The sequence below is a fragment of the Misgurnus anguillicaudatus genome, chromosome 20 (genome assembly GCF_027580225.2).
Source record: "Misgurnus anguillicaudatus chromosome 20, ASM2758022v2, whole genome shotgun sequence".
NCBI lineage: Eukaryota > Metazoa > Chordata > Actinopteri > Cypriniformes > Cobitidae > Misgurnus > Misgurnus anguillicaudatus.
The window spans coordinates 27,508,676-27,525,675 of record NC_073356.2 but is presented as its reverse complement, the minus strand read 5'-3'; the positions used below and the strand labels follow the sequence as shown (position 1 = coordinate 27,525,675).

At 42.3% G+C, this 17,000-nt stretch overlaps 1 protein-coding gene across 1 annotated transcript in view; it reads left to right on the top strand.

The window, feature by feature from the left end:
• eif3eb (eukaryotic translation initiation factor 3, subunit E, b) overlaps positions 1-16,954 on the top strand; it is a 28,714-nt gene extending 11,760 nt beyond the window's left edge. The window contains exons 10-13 of the mRNA XM_073858427.1: positions 2,908-3,017; positions 3,503-3,605; positions 5,010-5,144; positions 16,493-16,954. Of these exons, the coding sequence (XP_073714528.1) occupies positions 2,908-3,017; positions 3,503-3,605; positions 5,010-5,144; positions 16,493-16,531 (387 nt within the window). The 3' untranslated portion in view covers positions 16,532-16,954. The remainder of the gene's footprint in view (positions 1-2,907; positions 3,018-3,502; positions 3,606-5,009; positions 5,145-16,492) is intronic.
• Positions 16,955-17,000: the final 46 nt, after the last annotated feature.

Here is a 17,000-nt window from a genome sequence, read left to right as displayed (position 1 = left end):
TTTACCAATAAGAATTTCTAGGGGTGCTAATAATTGTGTCCAACGAGTATTTGAGAAAAACATTAATTTCATAATGATATTTCCCCTCCATTTTAAATTCCTATTATCCAATGAAAGGATACATTTTTGTGAATTTTAAATAAAAAATCAAAAGGATTAACAATGCAGATGAATTTTTTACAGCCTTATTTGATCATATTTACCAAGGGTACTAATATTTTTGGCCACGACTGTATATATATTTATATATATTTATTTATATATATATATATATATATATATAATATAATTATATATTATAATTATATATAATCTGTAATTAATGGCTGAAATTCTTGATAAAAATGGCATTGCTAATACTTTGTTCGGTTATTATTACTTATTACACCTCTCTTCAGAATGCTTGATTCTGATTGGCCAGTCGCAACATTTGCAGGTTTGTTATACCCAGATAACAACCGCCCAAAACTAATAACACACTGTAACCCAGATTTTGCAAATCATTTTGACAGGTACAGTTTAATATTACACAAAATTAAATATAAGTATTATAAGTATATAATTTGTATAAATTATTAAACCAAATAGTGTGTTTGACATATGAACGTCTTGTCTTAGTAAACTGGTTTTCCCAACGGAAGGTCTGCATTCATTAAAAATTATCAAATAAAATATTTCAAATCAACATTTAAGGTTCCTTACTTCAGTGCATATGAGGTAAATGGCCGTCTAATAAACAGGATAATGTACAGGCAGCTGGTCGTTATCGCAAAATAACAAGATGATGATCACACTGTCGTGCTTATTTTTGCGATGACAACCTGCTGCATATAAATGATCCCTTACTTAAAAGCTAGGAATTATACATTTTAACTGAATCTATTCACAGATAAGAAAGTTGGTAGCACTTGGTTTACAAAGCCTGATAGATATACTTAAAGGAAAACACCACCGTTTTTCAATATTTTACTATGTTTTTGCCTCGACTTGGATGGATTGATACATACGTGTCTTTATTCAATGCGTGCACTTAATCTTTGTACAGCGCGTTGTGAATGTATTAGCATGGCCCCGTTCATTCCTTGGGATCCAAACAGGGATGAGTTTGGAGGCCACCGAGGCGCTGCCATGTTTTCCCTATTTAAAAACTGTTACACGAGTAAGTATGGTGACACAAAATAAAACGTGATTTTTTTAAGGCGGATAAAAAATTAGAACTATAAGACCACTTGGTTTGCAGCACTTCGACCTTGGGCGCAGTAATATTCACAGAAGTTTGAGCGAGAGGGGGAGTAGTCAGAAGTGATCGTTGCTGCGCGCCAGGGTCGAAGTGCTGCAAACCAAGTGCTCTTCCGCCATACAATATGGTTCTCATTTTTATCCGCTTAAAAAATTACAATGTTTTATTTTGTGCCATCATACTTACTGGTGTAACTACTCTATAAAGTGTAACAGTCTTTAAATAGGGAAAACATAGAAGTGTTTGGTGCCTTCTAAATTCATCCCTGTTTGGATCCTAAGGAATGAAAGGGGCTAGGCTATGACGCGCTGTACAAAGATTAAATGCACACATTGGAAAAAGATATGAATTAATTTATCTAAGTTGAGGTAAGAACATAGTAAAATATTGTAAAAATGTTGGTGAAAAAAAATTTAAGTTTTTTTTCCTTTAATGTTCAGCCACTACAATTAAATATTATTAGACTGTTGAACTTTTGTACACAACCTTACCATACTAAAAAAAAAATAAATAAAAAAAGTCACGCCATTACTACAAAGTATTTTATGGTGCGGATTACCGGACAGGGATTAGACTAGTCCTAGACTAAAATAAATGTAAAAGCTGTCCAAACTTGAAACCAACTTTTACTGACATATATTAAAGGATTAGTCAACTTTCTTAAAAAAAATTCAGATGATTTGCTCAACACCATGTCATCCGGGGTGTTGATGTCTTTCTTTGTTCGGTCGAGAAGAAATTATGTGTTTTGAGGAAAACATTCCAGAATTTTTTTCATTTTAATAGACTTTAATGGACCCCAACACTCAACAGTTTTAATGCAGTTTAAATTTGCAGTTTCAAAGGACTCTAAACAATCTCAAACGGTCTTAACTAGCGAAACGATTGTCAATTTTGGCAAGAAAAATAAAAAAATATGCACTTTTTAACCACAACTTCTCTTCTTCCTCCAGCTGTGTGACGAGCCAGCGCGACCTCAGGTAATTGCTTAATGCCGTGGAAAGGTCACGTGTTACATATATGAAATGCACATTTGCGGACCATTTAAACAATAAACTGACACGGACATTAATTAGTATCATTCGACATACAACGTCGGAACGGTCGTCTGGGGCGTAGTTTCGCATACGTCATCCGTGACCTCTTGACGTGATGCCGTATTGCGGAGGTCGCACTGGCGCGTCACAGGACCAGAGATAGACGAGAAGTTGTGGTTTAAAAGTGCATTTTTTTTCTTAACAAAAAAAGACAATCATTTCGCTAGATGAGACCCTTATGCCTCGTTTGGGATCGTTTAGAGTCCTTTGAAACTGCAATTTTTGGATGCATTGAAGCTGTTAAGTGTTGGGGTCCATTAAAATGGGAAGAATCCTGGAATGTTTTCCTCAGAGAACACGGTTTCTTCTTGACTGAACAAAGATATCGGCTTTTTGGATGACATGGTGGCGAGTGGATTATCTGGATTTTTTTTGGGAAAATTGACTAATCCTTTAAAGTACATCAGTGCCCTTCATTTTGCCTCAAAATGCACACAAGTGATAAGTTTTTAGTAAGGCACGTATTTCCTAATTAAACTAAGGCCTAGTCCTGGCTTAAGATAATCCCTGTCCGGGAAACCACCCCTAAGATTCCTCTTTAAATTGAGTGAGTTTTGTTTGTTTTTTAAGGTGCTGGTGAACGACTTTTTCCTGGTAGCCTGCTTAGAGGATTTCATCGAAAACGCGCGCCTGTTCATATTCGAGACGTTCTGTCGGATCCATCAGTGCATCAGCATCAGGTAGCCCCGCCTCCCCGGAGGAATCCTGATAGAGTAGCGTTAATCCTCTTAGCCACTGTAAATAGAATATAGCGTGCTGTGAATGGATCTCCAGCCAGATCTGTAAAGCAGAGACGTCACATTAGGGATTTCAGAAGAGAGGTCTTGAAGTATAGAAAGAGGTAGAAGCCTATGAAAAGAACAACCGCTCTGTTTGTTTACACTTCAAACGGGCATTGATATTCCGATGTTTCTTTGAATGGTGTTATGTGGATCATGCCAGGATCGCTGTTGCCTGGCGGATTTTCACACTTTGAAATGTTGATGCGGGGTTTGTGTTAAGATTCTACACATGGCTTAATTCCCATCATTAAAAAAAAACTGATTTTTACTGAGACTTATTTGAAATCTTGTTTAATAGCTTGTTGTTGACCCTAGACAGTATTGTCATGTTGCTTTTTTCTCCGTCTCTCATCTTATACACTCTTCTTCCTGCATTTGGGCAGCATGTTGGCAGATAAGCTGAATATGACCCCCGAGGAGGCTGAGAGATGGATTGTCAACCTTATCCGCAATGCCAGGCTGGATGCCAAAATCGACTCCAAACTGGTAAGCGAACTCTGGGGTGCAGAACACATGTCTAAACACAATGCCTATTAGCTTGATATGCACTAGACTTCTTGAGCCTCATGTCAGTAATAAAAGCTTAGCTTTTGGACATATTGCAGTTAACTACACAGTTTTAGAAAGCCTACAGGGGTTTAACAGTTCTTCATTGTGGTGGTCATTTTTAAACAATTTGTGTCCCGGGGCTTTTTATACCTGGTATTAAGATGCATTTTGGTCAATCGGATCACAAGTGGACAAGATAGACACATTACGTTTACACCTGGGGCCTCATGTATAAAACTGTGCGTAGGATCCTTTCTAAAAGTCTATGTACGCACAAAAGCCAAAAATGGCATACACCAAAAATTATGAAGACTTATAAAACAAAGCAATGTTCCCTTTATAAATCACAGATCACATGCAAGTGTGTGTACATGAATCATCCTAATATCCCACCCTGCAAGCCCATTCTCCCATCAAGTTTGTTTTTTTATAAATCACAACCTTTGCGTGGGAACTGGCGTACGCACGTTTCCAGCCCTGTTTTGTGCGTACGCATGCTTTATACATGAGGCCCCTGGTGTTTTAACCCGTTAATTGGCGCTGTCCCGTGAGCTGGTCACCTAAGTTTACTTCAAAATTGTTATGTATATTTTTATCTATCATGACAAACTACGTATTGTTGGAAAGGTCTAAGAATGTAGTTTTTATATTTCAAAACCTTTCAGCAGTAATAATGCAGTAACTGTAATTTATTCATTCACAGCAAACCAGCACAAACCTCAGTTTGTTTGACAATTTTATGTATTAAAAATAATACTATATTGCATTTTTATTTATTACAAATAAATGTAAACTGCTTTTAAAAAATTTATATTTTCACCTCCAGACACTTCCCTAAAAAACGTTGAAGTGTCGTCTTTAAAACAAAAAATTACGAAAATTTAAACCAAAATTAGGCTTCCAGACAAAAAAAAGCCAGAGTTATATTAATTTAAAGGTGTATATCACCTTTTCACCAACCCCCCACTCAAAAAGGGCTGCGCCAGTTAAAGGGTTAATTCATCTCTCTTGTTCACTTTTGAACGCTTTTGTCCTGATTAATTTGAAGGGGTGGTCTGTGGGCGAATCCCTCTGCTTTCGTTTAAACCTGAGTGGTAGAAATGACGGGATTAAATTGACATGCATTATATTATATTTAAAAACATTGTGCTCGGTACATTTAATTTGGCGGAGAGTCTGCGGTGTTTTGTGGCTGTTCGAATGCGTTTTCGATTTTTCGAAAGAGTTAATCGTTTCTGTAACGTTGTTACAGAATTGTCGTCAGCACGATTCCTGTGTCTTGAACCTGCTTGTAAAATCTCTTGAACTTGTCCACTGGTTTTACCTGTTTATTCTGTTCAGGGTCATGTGGTGATGGGCAACAACGCTGTGTCGCCGTATCAGCAAGTGATTGAGAAGACCAAGAGTTTGTCCTTCCGCAGTCAGATGTTGGCCATGAACATCGAGAAGAAGATCAGCCACAGTAGCAGAAATGAGGTATTTTCATTCAGGGTGTAGCAAATGGCTCGGAGTCAGATAGAGGCCATTGGGCATCTGGATTTCAACAGCCCTAAAATTGTGATAATTAGATAACCCTGTCTCCTCTATCACCTATCAAGGCTGTAAAGTGGGCAACAATTAAAACAAATGCCGTCGTAAAAGGACGTTCAAAGGAATTCCATCAGATCGATTCTAACTAATATCGCCAGAGACACAACAGGGGGCGCAGACTGTATGTCTGTGATGAAACCACATTTAAAAATCACAATGAGCTGTTTAAATGTATATATATGTTATATCCCTTTACTGCATGATCATGTATGTGTGATGTAACTGTGTGTTAACACTTTAGTTAGATTTTGTTCACTGTAGCATGGTTCATATCTTAGGTATGAAATTATTATTCAACGTGATCTTAAACCCATGTCTTGTCTAGTATCAAATTAATCTACTCTTTATTTCCCAATCATTTCTATGTATCATATTACCATAAGCCGCATCAATGTCATTTAGTATCGATTTGAAGAGTTATGGAAACAAAGTTTTATCATTATGCAATTACGCAAATGTGAGGTCTGAAAGAACAAAGGCTTGTTTCCCCGCGCGACCGAACACTTCACACATTGGTCGGACACCCAAAATGGGCTGGGCGTGTGAAAGGTCAAAACGGCCTATCGCCCAAGCCATCATAGCTCATTTGCTCGTTGATCATCGCTCAATCGCTCAATTCGAACGATTCGCTCAGTATCTCAGTCAGTGGCTTAGTTCACTCATGAGCGCCCAGTCGCCCGGTTACCCAGGTAACCCGTCAGCGCAGTTTGGAAACTCGCTGAGACTCACCCAGAGTCCCTTGGATTTATCATCTTTTCTCTGAGCCCTGTCCTACTCTTCGGGACAGTCTTCCTGGCTTGCACTTTGCGCTAGAGTTCGGAAAACCACGCGGACCAATCCGCCCTACGAAACAACTTACGGACTTCCATCTTAAACGAACACACCTGGATTCTCTCTCTCTCTCCTTGCTCGCATCGCGAGCATAAGAAACTTCGCACCGCATCACAAAGAGCCAAAGCAAGTATAAACTCGTTTTACTCGCTCATGTTTAAGCTTTACCCCTTATGAAAATTAAGGCGATCCTTAGAGATTATCCGATGGTTTGTGCAGATGTTAAGCAATAGTGCTTTGCCAATCTTTTACTCTCTCTCTCTAGCTCTTTCAATCTTTTCTTTCTCATCTATGTTTTATGTTATTGTATGTGTGTATGTTTAGTTAGTCGTTATGTGTACTTCATTTTATAGTTAATAAACCGGTTTGCATTTTCACAATTGAATTGTTTCTGTGTTCAATGCTCCTGAAAGTAAAGTCACTAATTCTGCCTTTTGATCCAGCTACACGCTGCGAGTAGCACTGTATATCAGTGAGAAGGTTAATTTTAAAGGCCATGAAATTAACATTTCTTAGACGTTAATATACGATTATGGATATATGTCTTCGGTGGACGAACATATTAATTAATTGTTATTATTAATTCTGCTACGCCAGGTAAAACCTGATAAACTTGTATAATTAATTACAGTTAATTATACATATTCCCTTTTGAGCTAAAATCTAAGATTCCCTTGGGAATCCCCGTAGTGTTTCGGTCGGAGGTTCATAGTGTTTCAAATAACGTTATTTCCCTCCTCCCGCAAATTCGCTACATATAATGGTGGAGAACGCGCGGGCAGATTTAAACATTATTTTCTGAGCAAACCAGTTACAAATCAAATGTGTTTTTGCATTGTGTGAATGAAAAAGAACTATCAGCTATAACTGATTTCGTTCTTTCTTTGTATGAATGAAAATGTATTTTCCTGTATCATTTTCAGGACGTAACAGACTCGCGCCCCTGTTATGTATAGTTAACTGCAGTCTTTAAGGTAACCGTATTAAAAGCCCTTTAATACGCTGCATTACCGTCTGATTCCGCCTAATAAAGAGTAGAATTCCTTTATTTAGAGCGAAGCGGTGGTCGAGTGAGCACTCCCATCTGATAAGGCCTTTTTGTTAAATCTCCAGGAAATGATTTACAATTAGAGAAGCTGTCTATTGTATTTTTCCATTTTATTCACGTACGTGGATTTTTAAAATTGTAAGCACCGAGGGTAAGACTTTTCAATTTTAAAGGAGATAAAAACTTGATCAAGTATTTATAGTCACAACGTATGATAAAGCACGTTGGATTCTTGTTTATTTCGTGTCCCGGTAACGTAAGCCAAAAGAGGCACCGGCTGAACACGAGCAAATTACATCCGTCGTCTTAGCAACGCAGCGGCCGCCGATGTAATTACTGTATAGAAGCGAATCTTTGTCAGTTTAAAGCGTACTACCTAGTTCTAACACTAGATGTCAGTCTTGAGTGTCTAACACTTCTTCTTCTCCATTACTCTACGTCTGACTTCCGCTTTCTTTGTTTGTTGGGCGAAATATCGCCATCTAGTGGGAAAAGCTCGTTTGGTCCTCTCATAAACTCTTTTGGGAGTGTATGACAGGAATCAAACTTGGATTTTTGACCTTACTTCAATAACTAGGTTATTCTACTACTTTGTAGTTTTATTTCCTACATATTGAATGTTATGGTCTTAAATTATAAATAATAATTAATATTGCTGTGGCTTTATTAATTTATTATTTCTTTATTTAATTTTTATTTTCATTTTGATTTATTTTATTTTTATTTTATTTCATTTTTTTTGCTGGTCTCTCTCACTCCTTACTCTCCTGTTCTCTTTTCTATTGTAGAGATTGTATTTTAATTAAGTTTGAATTTAAATTCAATGCAGTTTGATTTATTTTAAATTTTAATTGAATCAATTCTTTACTGTGAATAGAATTCAGCCCCATAAGTCCCATTCTCAGTGAATTCATTTATGTTTTAACTGGTGCAATAGGATAAGCCCCTGTGCATCTCTTTAAAGCTAACACTTGATAGATGAATCAGAGGCTTCGCCAGCGGTGAGTTCTACAAGAGACCGGTCCCGCTGAACTGACTCGAGTGTGTACAGTCGGGGTGCTGCGGTAGCTCCCTCCTTAGCACCTTAGGCAGCAAGACACAGTGCAACCTCTGCCACCGGGCACTCCAATCGCTAACCTTACCAGCTGACACACAAAAGCCCTAGCGGCAGTGCCAGTTGGTGGGTGACACCTTTGAGTGCGGCCCGGCGGTGTGAAGGGTGTGACTGTTGAGCGGTCGAGGTGGGGAGGGCAGAAGGCCCGGCACTCTTGGCTGCGTGCTCAGGGAAGCGCCTTGTCTCTGTGTTCCACCCTGGGTTGTTTTAAATAGTCAACAAGTATTGGTGTAAAAGAGATGCACTTTTCTCCCCTCTGTAGCCACTAGAGGCACCAGATCCCTATCAGGTTGGGTCTAGCCCAGCCAATCTAGCTAAGCCACTCCCCTAACTCGCATGACTCCATAGTGCCCTCTCCCTGTAAGGCCCTGTCATCAAATTTAGGGTAGAGAACCTGCTAAGCTGAAACAGGAAACCCCTTTTTCCACCTCCTTCCTCTTCATTTTCCCAGCCTTAGGACTTCGTCTGTTGGCTGTCTCAATTCCCATTTTCAGTTTATTTTATTATTATTTTTTTTTTCTATTATTATTTTTTATTATTTATTTATTTTTATTTTTTTTCTCTGTTTTCCCTTTCCTGTTTCATTTCATTTCCAGCAACCTTGCTTTATGTTTTATTTTATTTTTATCATTATAATTAATTAATTTTAATTATTTTGATTCACTTTATTTTGGGTTGAAAGAGCAAAACTGCACAAACCATTAGGAGAATTCATTAGTAATACGCTCGAATAACCAAATGTCCAAGGCGACCTATAGGTTTTAACAAAGCGACAAATTACTTAAATTTTTCCCTTATTTCCCCACACTGATTATCTGTGCCGCCGGAGAAAGGCCCTGATAATAAGCTCATAGCCCACGTATATATATTTTATTGCCGTAGCTCGCTGAACTGTGCGGACTCGCATTGGCTCTTTGTGTTTTCTCTTCTACCAGTGTGTCAACATGTCCAGATTACCAAGCCCTGTCAACCACTGGGACCAGCTAGAGGCCTGGCTCAGCGCTGTGACATCTGAACTCCTGCCCAACCTCGCCAATGAACTGCAACACTTGGAAAGAGAGCAACTCGACGGCACCCTGGACAAGTTCATAGCCCACGACCCAACGAGGAGCTACAGTCACAAGGACATAGCCAAGATCACAGGTGCCATCGCTCACAACCTCATCATCCAGCTTAAACTGGGCGAAAGGAACATCGCCCAACTGGAACAGGATGCAGCAGCTCTACAGCTCCAAGCAGCAGAGGCACGGAGGAATCAGGAGGACGCGCAGAATCGTCTAGATCAGCTGACACAGGGATTAGAGGATCAACACCCATCGATGGAGGAGAAACACTGGAGGCTAAAGGACAAGATTGGACAACTCCAAGAGGCCTTGTCAAAACTCTGCACAGACACAGAGCACAAGGAGCAACATGAAAAGACAGCCAGAGAAGAGCTGTCTGGAAAGCTCCAGCAGGCTGAACATCTTCTGGTGAGAGCAAAGGCAGAACTGAAGGAACGTGATGCCAAGCTGAAGGCCTGTGAGAATCACCTGCGAGCGGCTCGAGATGAAGGTCGAGCTCTGGCTCAGCAACGAGACCAGGCGAGGGACGACCTTGACTCCGCCCAAAGAGAACTCATTTATGCATATAAACTGCAAGCCGAACAAGTAAGGGAAAAAGCAACCTTTCCCTTTCATTCAACCAGTGAGCCTGCACCCCCCCACCAAAGCTTTTCTGTTGAAAAGGGGGGCGGGAGCCCACTGTTAAAGACATCAGCCAGCATCCCAGAACCTCTCACTACCATAGGGGGGTGGGGACAGACGAATTTCCCGAGGTCACCTGCAGACATGCCCGGCGTGGCACCCAAAGACCTCGACAAGCTGGCTAGAAATATCCCAACATTTACCCCAGAGCCTGCAGGTGGCCATGATATCCACTCTTACCTGCAGGACATTGACTTTTATTTGCAAACACTGCCAAATGTAACCACAAGAGACAAACTGTATCTGCTACGGGTTACTTCCAGTCGTGAAGTGAGGAGTTTCCTTGACCGGCAGCCAGAAAACGTCAAGATGGATTACGAGCAGCTGCAAAAGGCTTTAATAGAAGAGTTTTCGGATCCAGAGTCAGAACAAGGACTTGTTACAGCGATGGACCTCAAACAGAGCCGAAACGAAACTCCACAGGCCTATTACAACAGACTCAGGCGAGCTTACTTTGGCTCACGGAATGAGCCAGGAATGGAGGAGGACTTTAACTTCAGGACCCTCTTCCTGCGAAATCTTCACTTCACAGTAAGCCAACACTTAGGGGTTATGGCCTGCCCTCGCACGATGACAACCAGGCAGCTGCGGGACTTGGCCCATAAAGCTTATAGTAAACAAAGAGCGGCCTCTGAAAAGACTGTTAAAAACCCTGTCATTCTCCCTGTCTCTGAACTGTACCCTGAACTACCACTGGAGGGCGCACGACAACGCCACAGTGAAAGACCTTTCAACAGAGGGCCAAGAGGGTCAAGAGACTTTACAGCCAGCCAGGAATGGTACGGCCATGAAGGGGCTCGTCCCAAGCACCAAATGGGACGCGCCGAGAGGTCATGGAGCCGGCTAAACTCATCAGACAACCAGAAGGGTGGCGGCTCGTGGGAACCTGGCCGACGACCTAGAGGTAACCGTCCTGCACCTGGCAGATCAAATACTGGTAACAGTCAACAGAGAGATCAGTCTCGATACACACAGAGCAAATCTAAGTCTGAGCTACCCCCGAAACAGTGTGACACAGACACGTCTGAGACAGCAGAGATTCTGAGAATATTGAAGGAGTTAATCCAAAAGAGGCCCCACAAGGAGGACCACGAAGACAAACCCGACTCCTTATTCAAAGACTTTGGCATACAAACAATATCTCAAACACCAACCAACCAAAGCCTGCAAGTACCAGAGAGTGCTGTGTTAAGTGTCTCTTTCCCTACAGAGTCACAGGAAACCAGCCTTGACTGCCTTCCCATTAATACAACAGCCCCAGTACCAAGCCTCCTGGGAAACCTGATCGAAAGAGGAGAAGCTAAAAAGCTATATCTATCCATCACCTTGGAAAATGAGGTTGAACTAGAAGCCCTCGTCGACACCGGAGCTGACCTAACGCTGATGTCATCCCAGCTTTTCACCAGACTCCAGAACAGAGCTAAGGCCCAAAATTTGACCCTTAAACCCCAAAGGTGTATGCTGAATGTGCAGTCTTACAGCCAGACTGAAGTTCAACTGCAACAGGTGATTCCCATCCACCTGACGATCGGTCCTATGAGCATCATACACCCTGTGTACATCTCACCAATGGACTCATACCCTCTCCTCATTGGCAAAGACCTGCTAGACCGCTTTGAACCCTTAATGGACTTTAAACAGTTAAAAATTTGGGCTCAAGTGCGAGAACCTTTACCCTTTCAATCAGCCAGATCATCTAAGGTAAACTGCCAGGTCACACAGGTCATGGACGACCCCCCAGCCAGCCGCGGGAACTTCGTCTCAGACCTAAACTTCAAAAGTTCACTGCTCTGCACTCTGCATCCAGCCAAAGACTCAGAGCCATACCCAGGACTTGACACACAAGTTCAACAAAATTTAAAAGATGCAGATGCCATGCAGGATGATGCAGATCATCAGAAACTACAAGCCTTTAACATCGCTACCCAAGCTATGTTAAACCACCTCTCAGACCCCTCCACCTACCCTATCACAAACTCTGACCTGTCTGCTGCTCCAACCCGCAAACGTCTCAACGATGTCAGGCACCTGCTGCACATACAACACAACATCCTCGGGTATGTCCCTGATGACCGCACTACACCTGCGCTTGTGGTTCCTCAGGCCCATAGGGGGGTCATACTAATGTATGCGCATGACACAGCATGTGCCGCACACCACCGCACAAAAGCCACTTATGAAACACCGAAACAGGTGGCATACTGGCCTGGAATGCAGCACGATGTAGCAGAACACATCAAGAAATGTCTGGTTTGCTGCCAGTTCCAACCGGCTAAGCCAAACCATGGAGCACCACTTCAAAAAAGAGGTGTCAACTTTTCAGTGTCAGACCTCCAGATAGACTGGGTTGGACCATTACCCAGGCCAACGAGGGGCAACAAACACTTTCTCACGGTCATCTGCCAATTCACAAAGTTGGCAGAATGCTTTCCAGCACCCAATGACACCACTCACCAGTATCTGGATGAACTTCATCCGGGAACGACCTTCGCTTTTCGAACAACCAAGATCTGGTCCTACAGTTTCGCCCCGCCAATTCAGACAGCTCACCGACTGCTGTCAAAGAAATTTCTGCCACACTGGACAGGACCTCATGAGATTGTGGACAAACTCTCCCCCACTGCATACCAGATCAAGATGGGCAGGAGTCAGAAGGAACCAATTTTCAGATGGGTCCACCAGAACCAAGTCAAGAGACACTCAACATTATGGCATGATAGTAAAGGGGGGACGAACCAAACTTCTCCACACTGCCTCATCACTAGAACTCTGCCACCTAGGGAACAGCCGCCAATGAAAAGAAAGAGAACTGTCCTGACCAAACAAGGACCTGTAGTGCTCGCCTATTGTTCTTTCTCTCTCTCCCTCTCTGTCACCAGGATGCTGCTGTGGATCACTGTTCTGTACATCAGCCTACAGGGGGGGTGGCCGCAACCTGAAATCGTGTCGCCGGGTCCCGTCTCAGGCATCGTCCTTAAAGAGCAACCTGGACTCCTGATCACGAACTGCAGAACACATAGCCAAAAAGTCTATGTCCAACTCAACCCCCGTGATGTCTACAGAGCACACTACACAGCATCAGCACCAGAAACCAGTTGGGCAGGAGAACGATGGGCGCAGAACGCTATGATTCACGCAGAGGTTGACATCAAACACATGCTGTACCAACTTCAGAAGATGACTGTCACACAGGCAGGTCTTGGCGGACAAACCAAGCGTCCCAAGCGGTTCCTGGGAGCCCTACTCGGAGCCGCCGCAACAGCCATTCCACCCTGCCTGGTACCCCTAAGCCTGGTACAGACCATTTTATCCTCTGCCACTGCAGGCCCAACAAACACCCTGCAGGCACATCTGGCCTACTCCCTAGTTAGCGCAATTCCACTAAGCATAGCCCCTGAACAAGGCGAACTTGCTTTTCTGGTAAACCTGCCAATCATAGAGTCACACAACATCTACAGACTCAAAGACATTGTCAATGTTGGCTTCTGGCAGGGAAACACCCACATCAGAATACGCACCCCCACTGTGGTGGCTTACCATGACAGCAATGAACAGCTGTACCTTGCACCAAACCTGCACATGGGCAGCCTCACTAAAGACATTAATTATCTCCGCCCCAGCAAACCTTTCCTTCAGGACAACACTGACGGCATCTGTGGGCTGCGGCCCATGAAGATTGACTCTCGTTGTCCTGCCTCAGCTAAACCACGAGCCGAGGTCACTAACACCCAAGCTGAAATCGTAGGTGACCGATGGCTGGTTAACACCCCAGCCAGCACGGCCACTTTGACCTACGACCAACACGACACAGCCACCCGCATCAGTGCACCAAACCAGACGATGTGGATCCAAGTTCCAAAAGGTGCGATTCTTCACATCGATGAACTCGCACTCTATCACCTTCCCAGTGAGGAGTACCACACCGAACTGGAATTTTCAACTTTCTTCAGGGACCACAACTTCACTTTAGACCCTGAACTGGAGATGAGGATTGCAGAAGGGGGGACCCAACTAATTGATGTCACGCCCATCGACACTGCCCTCCAGGCACTTGCTCGCATGCCAGCTCTGCACAGCCTCCCTGTTTTCAGAGCCTGGACCGCCGCTGATACGGTACTGTGCCTCTCCACAGGAGTAGGATACGCCCTTACTCTTGGCCTCACTTTCATCCTGTACCGAAGAGTCAGCGGGATGCAGGAAACAGCGAACAAGTGCACAGCTGCCGTCCCTCGAGCCTTCAAGCGGAACCGTGGGAAGCAAGACACACAAGCCGAGCAAGAGCCCAACCTCATCGAAATCACCCCTCTGCAGGCACGCCGAAGCGCTGCAGAAAATTAAGATCCACCTGCCATCCAGACCAAATGACCTGTATAACCATCGCCTATTGAACCATCGCCCACCAAAGTCTCTCAAGACCCTGGTGGCCATGAAGGGGGGATATGTAGCAAATGGCTCGGAGTCAGATAGAGGCCATTGGGCATCTGGATTTCAACAGCCCTAAAATTGTGATAATTAGATAACCCTGTCTCCTCTATCACCTATCAAGGCTGTAAAGTGGGCAACAATTAAAACAAATGCCGTCGTAAAAGGACGTTCAAAGGAATTCCATCAGAGCCGTTCAAACGAATATCGCCAGAGACACAACAGGGGGCACAGACTGTATGTCTGTGATGAAACCACATTTAAAAATCACAATGAGCTGTTTAAATGTATATATATGTTATATCCCTTTACTGCATGATCATGTATGTGTGATGTAACTGTGTGTTAACACTTTAGTTAGATTTTGTTCACTGTAGCATGGTTCATATCTTAGGTATGAAATTATTATTCAACGTGATCTTAAACCCATGTCTTGTCTAGTATCAAATTAATCTACTCTTTATTTCCCAATCATTTCTATGTATCATATTACCATAAGCCGCATCAATGTCATTTAGTATCGATTTGAAGAGTTATGGAAACAAAGTTTTATCATTATGCAATTACGCAAATGTGAGGTCTGAAAGAACAAAGGCTTGTTTCCCCGCGCGACCGAACACTTCACACATTGGTCGGACACCCAAAATGGGCTGGGCGTGTGAAAGGTCAAAACGGCCTATCGCCCAAGCCATCATAGCTCATTTGCTCGTTGATCATCGCTCAATCGCTCAATTCGAACGATTCGCTCAGTATCTCAGTCAGTGGCTTAGTTCACTCATGAGCGCCCAGTCGCCCGGTTACCCAGGTAACCCGTCAGCGCAGTTTGGAAACTCGCTGAGACTCACCCAGAGTCCCTTGGATTTATCATCTTTTCTCTGAGCCCTGTCCTACTCTTCGGGACAGTCTTCCTGGCTTGCACGTTGCGCTAGAGTTCGGAAAACCACGCGGACCAATCCGCCCTACGAAACAACTTACGGACTTCCATCTTAAACGAACACACCTGGATTCTCTCTCTCTCTCCTTGCTCGCATCGCGAGCATAAGAAACTTCGCACCGCATCACAAAGAGCCAAAGCAAGTATAAACTCGTTTTACTCGCTCATGTTTAAGCTTTACCCCTTATGAAAATTAAGGCGATCCTTAGAGATTATCCGATGGTTTGTGCAGATGTTAAGCAATAGTGCTTTGCCAATCTTTTACTCTCTCTCTCTAGCTCTTTCAATCTTTTCTTTCTCATCTATGTTTTATGTTATTGTATGTGTGTATGTTTAGTTAGTCGTTATGTGTACTTCATTTTATAGTTAATAAACCGGTTTGCATTTTCACAATTGAATTGTTTCTGTGTTCAATGCTCCTGAAAGTAAAGTCACTAATTCTGCCTTTTGATCCAGCTACACGCTGCGAGTAGCACTGTATATCAGTGAGAAGGTTAATTTTAAAGGCCATGAAATTAACATTTCTTAGACGTTAATATACGATTATGGATATATGTCTTCGGTGGACGAACATATTAATTAATTGTTATTATTAATTCTGCTACGCCAGGTAAAACCTGATAAACTTGTATAATTAATTACAGTTAATTATACATATTCCCTTTTGAGCTAAAATCTAAGATTCCCTTGGGAATCCCCGTAGTGTTTCGGTCGGAGGTTCATAGTGTTTCAAATAACGTTATTTCCCTCCTCCCGCAAATTCGCTACAAGGGTTTTGGGGAGTAATCAAGTAATATGTTTTTCTTCAGCCCGGCCTCATGGGAATCATTACACAAATATAGAATAAGTGCGTTGGGAAACTTGAAATTTAAGTGTTGGACCTTAACTAAAAATTAGCCAGCAATAGCTTGCCTAAAATTTCCAGACAATGTCTTGCACATTAAACACAAAGGCCTGACTCAGCTAAATGCATGGATAATCAGATGTTATGCAAAGTTATGCACATCATATATCTTTTGCTGTCCTGTGGAGGTAGCTTGGGTTAAAGCAGAGCATTTTGTAGTTTTAGGGTTTCAGATAAAACATGCAACTTGTTTCTTCCCTTCACCTAACATAATCTTCATTCTTTTGCTTTTCTAGACACCAAACTGGGCGGGTCAAGAGACTGGCTTCTATTAGACCAGCAGCAAAAAAGATCAACTGGATCAACTGTTGTGTTCATCAGTCACAACTTATTATTTAACTAACTTTTACATTTGTATTTATATAGGATCATTTTTAAAGACATTTTCACAGAGTCATGAAGGGCTGTGGAGTTGTGGGCTGGGATATGGAAAATTCTAGCCGTATGTTTTATGTATTTTTTATGAAGGAGGAGAACCTGGTAGTTTTAAAACATTGTGAATATTCCAGTTGTATGTGGTCTCAAGAACATTTCTGTTTGCATACATCAAAATAAACACACATTGTGTTTGGATGATTATTCAGTAACTTACTAAATGTGACCCTTGACCACAAAACCAGTCATAAGTAGCACTGGTATATTTGCAGCAATAGCCAACAATACGTTGTATGGGTCAAAATTATTGATTTTCCTTTAATTTTTTTATTATATGAAATTGTGTAAAGATCATGGTCCATGCAGATA